The sequence below is a fragment of the Procambarus clarkii genome, chromosome 25, assembly GCF_040958095.1.
Source record: "Procambarus clarkii isolate CNS0578487 chromosome 25, FALCON_Pclarkii_2.0, whole genome shotgun sequence".
NCBI lineage: Eukaryota > Metazoa > Arthropoda > Malacostraca > Decapoda > Cambaridae > Procambarus > Procambarus clarkii.
The window spans coordinates 27,150,359-27,162,786 of NC_091174.1; the positions used below are offsets into that span (position 1 = coordinate 27,150,359).

Sequence of the window (12,428 nt, forward strand, 5' to 3'; positions counted from 1 at the left end):
GTTGTATTCACTTAGTTGTGCTTGCGGGGGTTGAGCTCTGCTCTTTCGGCTCGACTCTCGAGTGTCAATCAACTGTTTCTACTACTACTTTTTTTCCACACCACACACACACACACACACCAGGAAGCAGCCCGTGACAGCTGACTAACTCCCAGGTACCTATTAACTGCTAAGTAACGAGACATAGTGTGAAAGAAAATCTGCCAATCGTTTCTCGCCGGCGCCCGGGATCGAACCCGGGATCACACGATCACGTGTCCAGCGTGCTGTCCGCTTGGCCACCGGCTCCCCTATCCCCTCTCACCCCCATCCACCTGTACTCACCTAGTTGTACGCACCTAGTTGTGCTTGCGGGGGTTGAGCTCTGGCTCTTTTGTCCCGCCTCTCAACCGTCAATCAACAGGTGTACAGGTTAATGAGCCTATTGGGCTCTATCATATCTACACCTGAAACTGTGTATGGAGTCAGCCTCTACCACATCACTTCCTAATGCATTCCATTTGTCAACCACTCTGACACTAAAAAAGTTATTTCTAATATCTCTGTGGCTCATTTGGGCACTCAGTTTCCACCTGTGTCCCCTAGTGCGTGTGCCCCTTGTGTTAAATAGCCTTTCTTTATCTACCCTGTCAATTCATCTGAGAATCTTGTACGTGGTGATCATATCCCCCCTAACTCTTCTGTCTTCTAGCGACGAGAGGTTTAATTCTTGTAGTCTCTTCACGTAGCTCATACCTCTCAGTTCGGGTAATAGTCTGGTGGCAAACCTTTGAACCTTTTCCAGTTTAGTCTTATGCTAGACTAGATATGGACTCCATGCTGGTGCCGCATACTCCAGGATTGGTCTAACATATGTGGTATATAATGTTCTGAAAGATTCCTTACACAAGTTTCTAAATGCCGTTCTTATGTTAGCCAACCTGGCATATGCCGCTGATGTTATCCTCTTGAAATGAGCTTCAGGGGGACAGGTCTGGCGTGATATCAACCCCCAGGTCTTTCTCTCTCTCTGACTCCTGAATTATTTCATCTCCCAAATGATACCTTGTATCTGGTCTCCTGCTTCCTGCCCCTATCTTCATTACATTACACTTGCTTGTGTTAAACTCTAACAACCATTTGTTCGACCATTCCTGCAGCTTGTCCAGGTCTTCTTGAAGCCTCAAGCTGTCCTCCTCTGTCTTAATCCTTCTCATAATTTTGGCGTCGTCAGCAAAAATTGAAAGGAATGAGTCTATACCCTCTGGGAGGTCATTTACGTATATCAGAAACAGGATAGGTCCGAGTACAGAGCCCTGTGGAACTCCACTGATGACTTCACGCCAATCTGAGGTCTCACCCCTCACTGTAACTCTCTGCTTCCTATTGCTTAGGTACTCCCTTATCCACTGGAGCGCCCTACCCGTTACTCCTGCCTGTTTCTCCAGCTTATGCATCAACCTTTTATGGGGTACTGTGTCAAAGGCTTTCCTACAGTCCAAAAAATGCAGTCCGCCCATCCTTCTCTTTCTTGCTTAATCTTTGTCACCTGATCGTAGAATTCTATCAAGCCTGTAAGGCAAGATTTACCCTCCCTGAACCCATGTTGATGGGTTGTCACGAAGTCTCTTCTCTCCAGATGTGTTACTAGGTTCTTTCTCACAATCTTCTCCATCACCTTGTATGGTATACAAGTTAATGACACTGGCCTGTAGTTCAGTGCCTCTTGTCTGTCACCCTTTTTGTATATTGGTACTACATTAGCAGTCTTCCATATTTCTGGTAGGTCTCCCGTTTCCAGTGACCTACTATACACTATGGAGAGTGGCAAGCAAAGTGCTCCTGCACACTCTTTCAATACCCATGGTGAGATTCCGTCCGGCCCAACAGCTTTTCTCATGTCCAGCACCAATAGGTGCTTCTTGACCTCATCACTTGTAATTTCGAACCTTTCCAAGGTTGCCTGGTTTGCCGCCACCTCTCCTAGCGCCGTGACTTCTCCTTGTTCTATTGTAAAGACCTCCTAGAACCTTTTGTTGAATTCTTCACACACACTGTGTGTGTGTGTGTGTGTGTGTGTGTGTGTGTGTGTGTGTGTGTGTGTGTGTGTGTGTGTGTGTGTGTGTGTGTGTGTGTGTGTGTGTGTGTGGGTGTGTGTGTGTGTGTGTGTTTGTGTGTGTGTATGTGTGTGTGTGTGTGTGTGTGTGTGTGTGTGTGTGTGTGTGTGTGTGTGTGTGTGTGTGTGTGTGTGTGTGTGTGTGTGTGTGTGTGTGTGTGTGTGTGTGTTTGTGTTTGTGTGTGTGTACTCACCTATTTGTGTCTGCAGGATCGAGTATTGACTCCTGGATCCCGCGTTTCGATCACGGTTGTTTACAGCAATGACTACGGTCTTATTTCCCTATCATACCTAGTTTTAAAATTATGAATAGTATTTGCATCCACAACCTGTTCCCTAAGTGCATTCCATTTTTCCACTACTCTCACGCTAAAAGGAAACTTTCTAACATCCTTGTGACTCATCTGAGTATCCAGCTTCCACCCATGTCCCCTCGTTCTGTTACTATTCCGAGTGAACATTTCTTCTATATCCACTCTGTCAATCCCCCTGAGTATTTTATACATTCCTATCATGTTTCCCCTCTCTCTTCTTCTTTCTAGTGTCGTAAGGCACAGTTCCTTCAGGCGCTCCTCATACCCCATCCCTCGTAACTCAGGGACGAGTCTCGTTGCAAACCTCTGAACCTTTTCCTGTTTCCTTATATGTTTCTTCAGATCGGAACTCCAAGATGAGGCGGCATACTCTAAGACTGGTCTCACGTAGGCAGTGTAAAGCACTCTAAATGCCTCCTTACTTAGGTTTCTGAATGATGTTCTTACTTTTGCCAGTGTAGAGTACGCTGCTGTCATTATCCTATTTGTATGTGCTTCAGGAGATAGATTAGGTGATACGTCCACGCCCAGGTCTCTTTCTCGCGTCGTCACAGGTAGGCAGTTCCCCTTCACTGTGTACTGTCTCTTTGGTCTCCTATCACATAGTCCTATTTCCATGACTTTACATTTGCTCGTGTTAAACTCCAGTAGCCATTTCTCTGACCATCTCTGCAAACTGTTCAGGTCCTCTTCGACGATCCTGCAATCCTCATCTGTCACAACTCTTCTCGTCAACTTTGCGTCACCCGCAAACATCGACATGTAGGACTCTACTCCTGTAGACATGTCGTTAACATATATTAGAAATAGAATTGGTCCCAGCACCGATCCTTGAGGTACTCCACTCGTTACTGTTCGCCAGTCCGACTTCTTGCCCCTTAACGTGTGTGTGAACTCACCTAATTGTACTCCCCTAATTGTGCTTGCGGTGGGGTTGAGCTCTGGCTCTGTGGTCCCGCCTCTCAACCGTCAATCAACAGGTGTACAGGTTCCTGAGCCTATTGGGCTCTATCATATCTACACTGGAAGCTGTGTATGGAGTCACATCACTTCCTAATGCATTCCATATGTCTACTACTCTGACACTGAAAAAATACTTTCTAACGTCTCTATGACTCATTTGGGCACTCAATTTCCACCTGTGTCCCCTAGTGCGTGTGCCCCGTGTGTTAAAAAGTCAGTCTTTATCTACCCTATCAATTCCTCTGAGAATCTTGTATGTGGTGATCATGTCCACTTTAACTCTTCTGTCTCCCAGTGACGTGAGGTTTAATTCCCGTAGTCTCTCCTCGTAGCTCATACCCCTCAGTTCTGGTACTAGTCTGGTGGCAAACCTTTGAACCTTTTCCAGTTTAGTCTTATCATTGACTAGATATGGACTCCATGCTGGAGGCGCATACTCCAGGATTGGTGAGACATATGTGGTATATAATGTTCTGAAAGATCCCTTACACAAGTTTCTAAAGGCCGTTCTTATGCTAGCCAACCTGGCATATGCCGTTGATGTTGTGTGTGTGTGTGTGTGTGTGTGTGTGTGTGTGTGTGTGTGTGTGTGTGTGTGTGTGTGTGTGTGTGTGTGTGTGTGTGTGTGTGTGTGTGTGTGTGTGTGTGTGTGTGTGTGTACTCACCTAGTTGTACTCACCTAGTTGTGTTTGCGGGGGTTGAGCTCTGGCTCTTTGGTCCCGCCTCTCAACCGTCAATCAACAGGTGTACAGATTCCTGAGCCTATCGGGCTCTGTCATATCTTCACTTGAAACTGTGTATGGAGTGAGCCTCCACCACATCACCCCCTAATGCATTCCATTTGTCAACCACTCTGACACTAAAAAAGTTCTTTCTAATATCTCTGTGGCTCATTTGGGCACTCAGTTTCCACCTGTGTCCCCTTGTGCGTGTTCCCCTTGTGTTAAATAGACTGTCTTTATCTACCCTATCAATCCCCTTCAGAATCTTGAATGTGGTGATCATGTCCCCCCTAACTCTTCTGTCTTCCAGCGAAGTGAGGTTTAATTCCCGTAGTCTCTCCTCGTAGCTCATACCTCTCAGCTCGGGTACTAGTCTGGTGGCAAACCTTTGAACCTTTTCCAGTTTAGTCTTATCCTTGACTAGATATGGACTCCATGCTGGGGCTGCATACTCCAGGATTGGCCTGACATATGTGGTATACAAAGTTCTGAATGATTCTTTACACAAGTTTCTGAATGCCGTTCGTATGTTGGCCAGCCTGGCATATGCCGCTGATGTTATCCGCTTGATATGTGCTGCAGGAGACAGGTCTGGCGTGATATCAACCCCCAAGTCTTTTTCCTTCTCTGACTCCTGAAGAATTTCCTCTCCCAAATGATACCTTGTATCTGGCCTCCTGCTCCCTACACCTATCTTCATTACATTACATTTGGTTGGGTTAAACTCTAACAACCATTTGTTCGACCATTCCTTCAGCTTGTCTAGGTCTTCTTGAAGCCTCAAACAGTCCTCTTCTGTTTTAATCCTTCTCATAATTTTAGCATCGTCCGCAAACATTGAGAGAAATGAATCGATACCCTCCGGGAGATCATTTACATATATCAGAAACAAGATAGGACCGAGTACAGAGCCCTGTGGGACTCCACTGGTGACTTCACGCCAATGTGTGTGTGTGTGTGTGTGTGTGTGTGTGTGTGTGTGTGTGTGTGTGTGTGTGTGTGTGTGTGTGTGTGTGTGTGTGTGTGTGTGTGTGTGTGTGTGTGTGTGTGTGTGTGTGTGTGTGTGTGTGTGTGTGTCTGTACTCACCTAGTTGTGCTTGCAAGGTCGGGGATCTGTTCCTGCCCTACACTCACACCCTTGCTAGTCTTCTCCCTCCTTGTCCACGAACGCCCTTCCCATTCTGCTCCCTTCTGCTCACAAGCGTCCATCAGCCGTCTCCTCTCTCTTCCCTCGTCCGCACATGCCCTTCCGCCCTCCCCGTCTCCTCCTTCCCTGCTCACACACGCCCCCCCCCCCTCCCCATACGCAAATTCCTCGTCACTGTAACCAAACGATTTTGCCCAGAATGCATATTTGTTATCTGAACATAAGTTCCGAAAGTCAGTGTCTGAATTCACTGATATTTTAACTCATGCTAATGTGTACAGACTGATATCTAAACATTTCATATCAAAATACTTTCTGAAGGAGGGGAAATTAGGTCATTCTCCCTTTCAGAGGGAGGCTGAGCGGAGGACAATCCACAGTCCCCCACATCACACTCATGAAATAACATCAATCCTGCAAAGTTTAAGGAAGTTAGCCCCAGACATCGGGACCCAACCTTGAACATACCAACAAACTAACAAACAGAGTGTCATTTTCTTATTGAAGATATACACCGAGGAAAGGCAACAGCTTATCAAGCTTACTGAACATAAATCTACCAGCAGACACTAGGATAAATGTTGGTAATATTGTTGAATACAAACACTGTTAAGATAAAATCTTAGTACTGTGTGAGCAAAGTATTTGACGATATATAACTGAGCAGTCGCGCCGTGTATCAACCACCGAGGCGCGAGGAATTGCTCTTAAATACAAATTTACCTTTGCCCTGTCGTGATATTAGGCGGTGTTAAGTTGACCCAGACGCGGCTGTGTGGCAGTCATAGTGAGAACGGCGTCCCCACCTGTCGACTTGCTTCAGATAATATCGTTGGAAGTTAGGGCATTCTCATCAGGCAGCGCAGGGATGCTCCTCGAGTAATTGTCTATTACAGTAACAGAGTTACAATTAACAAGCTAACGTTTCCTGAATGGTGGGTACGGGTGTGTGTGTGTATCCAGCAGGTGTGTGCGTCCAGCAGGTGTGTGTGTCCAGCACGTGTGTGTTACTGGTGTGTGTCCAGCAGGTGTGTGTTACTGGTGTGTGTCCAGCACGTGTGTGTTACTGGTGTGTGTCCAGCACGTGTGTGTTACTGGTGTGTGTCCAGCAGGTGTGTGTTACTGGTGTGTGTCCAATTGTTGGGTGAATGCAGCACAAAGCCGTTGATCCCAAGAGACCACTAGTTAAGAACATTACCGCCATCTTACGAGATCTAGACTAATAAGAGGCTAAAGGAAACAGCATTAAGAAGATACGATTTTTTCTTTCACTTTCCCTTGAGATGTTCCAGGACTAGTCTCCTTAATGACCCTCCTTAGGGGGGTCCATCTGCACGCATGATGGCTCTGAACGACTGTCTTAATTGACGATACGTTATTAACTCTATTCACTAGAGACTGACCGGATACGTAATGAAAGGAGGATGTAGTAAATAAAAAATAATATGTTTCATTAAGTTTAGGGGTTGCAACATCTCAGTCAACATGCAATTGCTTTAGTTTTTAAACACTAAAAACTTTTCCAAAAAGATAGATTTAAGAGGAGTTTCCAATAGGAAAGTTAATGTTTAAAATTTTCAATATAAGAGAATACTCCCCATAACATCTCAAGGAAGCCCGCCAAACACACACCGAAACTACGACGTTGGTACAACGTTCAAACAAGTTTTAACACCACCTAACCAGTTATAACAACCAATATAGCAAGTTGTAACAACGTTCTAATACGTCATAAACACGTTAAGCCAAGATGTAACAACTTTATTACAAGTTGTAACAAGCGGAAAATAGAGACAGTTTCGGTTTGTGTTTCTAGGGAGGTAAGTCTCTCAGGAAAACTCCCTTACTGAGACGATTGGTGTACTTACCTACATTCAAAATGTAATCACTGCATAAATATTGACAGTTTATTTTGATTTAAGAGTTATTCAGCACCCGTCTCTTTCATCACCACATTCATTGTAAATTCCCGTTGATGACCGTATCAGTCACCCGTTTATAGCATATGTTTCTTACCTAAATAAATATTTTTGATTCCTGTCAGAACGTTTCAGTCCATCCTAAGAGAAGCCGAGTTGTCCAGCGCAGCATCACATTCAAGTTTCAATCCATGTGCTGATATGTAGCTAAATTTGTAAACAGATTGATAAACGAGTGACTGAAACCTGCATGGACTTTAGCTTCTGCCAAAGATTATAAGATCTGGCCATGTGTACAATTGTTCAATAAAGATATAAGGACAAGTGTGAAAGCATGCCATCACACCCAATCTTTCGGTTGAAGCCAACATCAAAAGGAGACATGATTGGTCTGCCAAGATAAGAACTACCCTTAAAAATTCGTGCATGGAATCATTCGGAAACGTTTTTACCCCATAATTCACGCTAATTCTGGAGTACGTTGCTCCAGCGTTCAATCTATATCTGGTCAACACAAAACAAAATTAGATAAAGTTCATTGATATGCCATAAGACAAGTTCAAGAAATTTTGGTAATGAGTTACGACCTCGATGGAAGATTAAAAGAGTTAGAGAAGACCTGACTACAACATATAAAATTAGAAATTTTAGATTAGATTAGGAGATTTGGTAGGGTAGATACACACACTATTTAGCATAAGTGGCTCCCAACTTAGGAGACACCGGTGGAAACTGAGTACCCAGATGAGCCACAGACACATTAGTAAGACTTCTTCCGCGTCAGAGTAAAGAACAAAGGGAATGCACTAAGTAGTGATGTGGTGGAGGCAGACTCCATACACAATTTCAAATGTCGATGTGATAGAGCTCAATAAGCTCAGGAACCTGTACACCAGTTGAGAGGTGGGACCAAAGAGCCGAAGCTTAACTCTTGCATGCACAATTAGGTGTGTACACACACATTCACACATACGCGTGCACGCGCGCGCACACTCACACACACACACACACGCGCAGGCACACATACGACCAAGAGGAGAATTGGAAAGAGGAGAGGATTTATCAGTAGAAAGCGTAAAGCCATTACAACTATACAGCACTTGGAAGGGGTCAGGATAAGGATATGGGCTGGAACGGGAGGGAAGGATGGGAAGGGAACTATCAGGAGAGAGCCACCAAGCCATTACGACCATATAGCAATTAGAAGGGGTCAGGATAAGGATTTGGGATAGGACGGGGGGCAAGGAATGGTGCCCAACCACTTGAACGATCGGGAATTGAACACCGGCCTGCATGAAGCATGACCGTCACAATACCATCCACTTGGGCTGAGAATATACCCAACTTGAATGATTATTCTCCCAATCTGAGAATGGAAAAATACAAACACAGTGTCACAACTATTATCCAGAGTATGGCTAGATTATTCCTTAGACCGGGAGCAAAGCTATTAGTAATGAGAGATTTCAGCTATGGGTAAATTAAATAGGAATTAATACATCCGAGAAGAGGAAGGAGACATGGAGAACAAAACTCACAAAAGTTGCAGAAAGAAACTTCCTAACATAACATATTAGGAAAGAAAGGCAAAGCAGAGCACCAAAATTAATCTGTCCGTGACTTAAAGTGAAATGGACAATCAAAACATTGAGCATGAAATGCCCATTATAGCCAGGTGACCAGAGTGTACTGTCCTTTGATCATGTACATGCTAGGAAGAGTGTGGCTAGTGCAAGAGGAGAGGCGAAGACTAACTTCCCATAATGGTGCCTACAGGAAGGTCCAATAATACCACCGGGAAGCAGAGAAGAAAAACACAGGGCATTATGGGCGTTATATCTAACAAATGTAAAAAAAACTGAAGGGGAAGATTTTACTTATAACTATGTTTAAGATTATCATGCTACTGTTTTAAATGCTGTCCTCCACATGGTAAGACACCATGCTGGCCTCCACGTGGTAAGACACCATGCTGGCCTCCACGTGGTAAGACACCATGCTGGCCTCCACATGGTAAGACACCATGCTGTCCTCCACATGGTAAGACACCATGCTGGCCTCCACGTGGTAAGACACCATGCTGGTCTCCACGTGGTAAGACACCATGCTGGCCTCCACATGGTAAGACACCATGCTGGCCTCCACGTGGTAAGACACCATGCTGGCCTCCACGTGGTAAGACACCATGCTGGCCTCCACGTGGTAAGACACCATGCTGGCCTCCACGTGGTAAGACACCATGCTGGCCTCCACATGGTAAGACACCATGCTGGCCTCCACGTGGTAAGACACCATGCTGGCCTCCACGTGGTAAGACACCATGCTGGCCTCCACATGGTAAGACACCATGCTGGCCTCCACATGGTAAGACACCATGCTGGTCTCCACGTGGTAAGACACCATGCTGGCCTCCACATGGTAAGACACCATGCTGGCCTCCACGTGGTAAGACACCATGCTGGCCTCCACGTGGTAAGACACCATGCTGGCCTCCACGTGGTAAGACACCATGCTGGCCTCCACATGGTAAGACACCATGCTGGCCTCCACGTGGTAAGACACCATGCTGGCCTCCACATGGTAAGACACCATGCTGTCCTCCACATGGTAAGACACCATGCTGGCCTCCACATGGTAAGACACCATGCTGGCCTCCACATGGTAAGACACCATGCTGGCCTCCACATGGTAAGACACCATGCTGGCCTCCACATGGTAAGACACCATGCTGGCCTCCACATGGTAAGACACCATGCTGGCCTCCAGATGGTAAGACACCATGCTGGCCTCCACATGGTAAGACACCATGCTGGCCTCCAGATGGTAAGACAACGACGAAGATAATGTGTTATATATAACAGAGAATGTTGCAACACGAACTTAGTTTTCAAATTCAAGAAACAGGACCAAAGTTTATATTTACATTTTCTTATACAATCAGCCTTTCTGATTGTATGCAAATGTTAAAATATATAAAATTCAGTTAGCAAATCAAATTATTCTAAATATAAAATGCAGATATATTCCTGTTTAAGTATTTATAAGGAATAATAACGGAAACTTTTCTACTTCCTTATTTTGGGATCCTAGATAGAAACCAAATTTCTAGGTTCCTTGACTCATAAAACGGTACCAAGTTCCGTTCTATCTTAGATAGAAACCTAGTTTATTGTTTCCTTTACTGTACGAGAACATGAAAATTATCCCAATTGCTATATTTGTTAAGATATGACGTCTGTATGCAGAACAAAATTAGAAATATCTTTACCATATACAGCTGTTCATTGGCGTATTGGCTGGCCAATGTTCCTCTCTGTGTGACGATTAATTGAATGTATCGTAGCCATAATAAATACAATACTACAGCAAGTATAGCACTCTCCATAGGTCACAATAAATGGTAAATATTTTGGAAAAATAACTCTGTATTCGTGTATATTTTTTTATCCGACATCAAGGTCAAACAGCCCCAAAACCTGTACGTCCGAGCTTTTACCTAAATTACTGTATAAACAAGTTACATATTTTTTTTTTAAATATTGCCAGCATATTTTATATATAATGTATTACCTATTTTCATGGAATATCTTTCATATGCCATTGAGTTAGTTGGGCAATTTTTATACCTTTTAAACAAAATGTTTTTGCTACGTACTTTTCAAATTTGTTTATGAAAATGCTTTTACTATCTAGTTTTCAATGCATGTTAACATGCTATGCAAATTTAATAAAACATTAATGTGTGAGAAGTATTATCATAAAATTACTGTTTAATTATTATGTGGAATTAAAGTGGGTTTTTAAAAAAAAGTTACAATCAATGTACGAAATCAACTCATTTAGATTTGAGTTTATCCCAAATTTCTATTTACGAAATGCCAAAAATTTATATTTTTTCCAGGGACTATTGCCCCTAGGGCCCTGTCTCTGGCAAGGCTTCTTTATTGATTAACCGATTAAACAATCATTCTGTCATCCAAGAGTGCAGTAAAGCCATATGTGACATGTTCATCACTTCATTGGCAAGTCTTTATCATGTTTATACCTTGCACACCTTCACACACCTGTCGACAAAAATAAAAGTCTGTTAGGAAGGGAACCATCAGGAGAAAACGCCAAGCTATTACGACTATATAGCACATGGAAGGGGTTAGGATTCAGGAAGCAGAGTGTTGAGCTGCTGTATAACTGCTGCCTGCAGTGGTGCAGCTGCTCTACTACTACCACCTGCAGTGGTGCAGCTGCTCTTCTACTACCACCTGCAGTGGTGCAGCTGCTCTACTACTACCACCTGCAGTGGTGCAGCTGCTCTACTACTACCACCTGCAGTGGTGTAGCTGCTCTACTACTACCACCTGCAGTGGTGCAGCTGCTCTACTACTACCACCTGCAGTGGTGCAGCTGCTTTACTACTACCACCTGCAGTGGTGCAGCTGCTCTACTACTACCACCTGCAGTGGTGCAGCTGCTCTACTACTACCACCTGCAGTGGTGCAGCTGCTCTACTACTACCACCTGCAGTGGTGCAGCTGCTCTACTACTACCACCTGCAGTGGTGCAGCTGCTCTACTACTACCACCTGCAGTGGTGCAGCTGCTCTACTACTACCACCTGCAGTGGTGCAGCTGCTCTACTACTACTACCTGCAGTGGTGCAGCTGCTCTACTACTACCACCTGCAGTGGTGCAGCTGCTCTACTACTACTACCACCTGCAGTGGTGCAGCTGCTCTACTACTACCACCTGCAGTGGTGCAGCTGCTCTACTACTACCACCTGCAGTGGTGCAGCTGCTCTACTACTACCACCTGCAGTGGTGCAGCTGCTCTACTACTACCACCTGCAGTGGTGCAGCTGCTCTACTACTACCACCTGCAGTGGTGCAGCTGCTCTACTACTACCACCTGCAGTGGTGCAGCTGCTCTACTACTACCACCTGCAGTGGTGCAGCTGCTCTACTACTACCACCTGCAGTGGTGCAGCTGCTCTACTACTACCACCTGCAGTTGTGCAGCTGCTCTACTACTACCACCTGCAGTGGTGCAGCTGCTCTTCTACTACCACCTGCAGTGGTGCAGCTGCTCTACTACTACCACCTGCAGTGGTGCAGCTGCTCTACTACTACCACCTGCAGTGGTGCAGCTGCTCTACTACTACCACCTGCAGTGGTGCAGCTGCTCTACTACTACCACCTGCAGTGGTGCAGCTGCTCTACTACTACCACCTGCAGTGGTGCAGCTGCTCTACTACTACCACCTGCAGTGGTGCAG

General features: G+C 45.0%; 1 protein-coding gene across 1 annotated transcript; it reads right to left on the reverse strand.

The window, feature by feature from the left end:
• Nucleotides 1–9,071: 9,071 nt before the first annotated feature.
• LOC138368487 (uncharacterized) lies at nucleotides 9,072–9,941 on the reverse strand. The gene has a single exon (XM_069331006.1). It carries the CDS (start codon nucleotides 9,939–9,941, stop codon nucleotides 9,072–9,074), a length of 870 nt encoding a protein of 289 aa, XP_069187107.1.
• Between the last annotated feature and the right edge of the window lie 2,487 nt (nucleotides 9,942–12,428).

Bases quoted from the DNA above. Each gene is read 5' to 3' on its own strand.
- LOC138368487 (XM_069331006.1), bottom strand. From the start codon at position 9,941: ATGGTGTCTTACCATCTGGAGGCCAGCATGGTGTCTTACCATGTGGAG.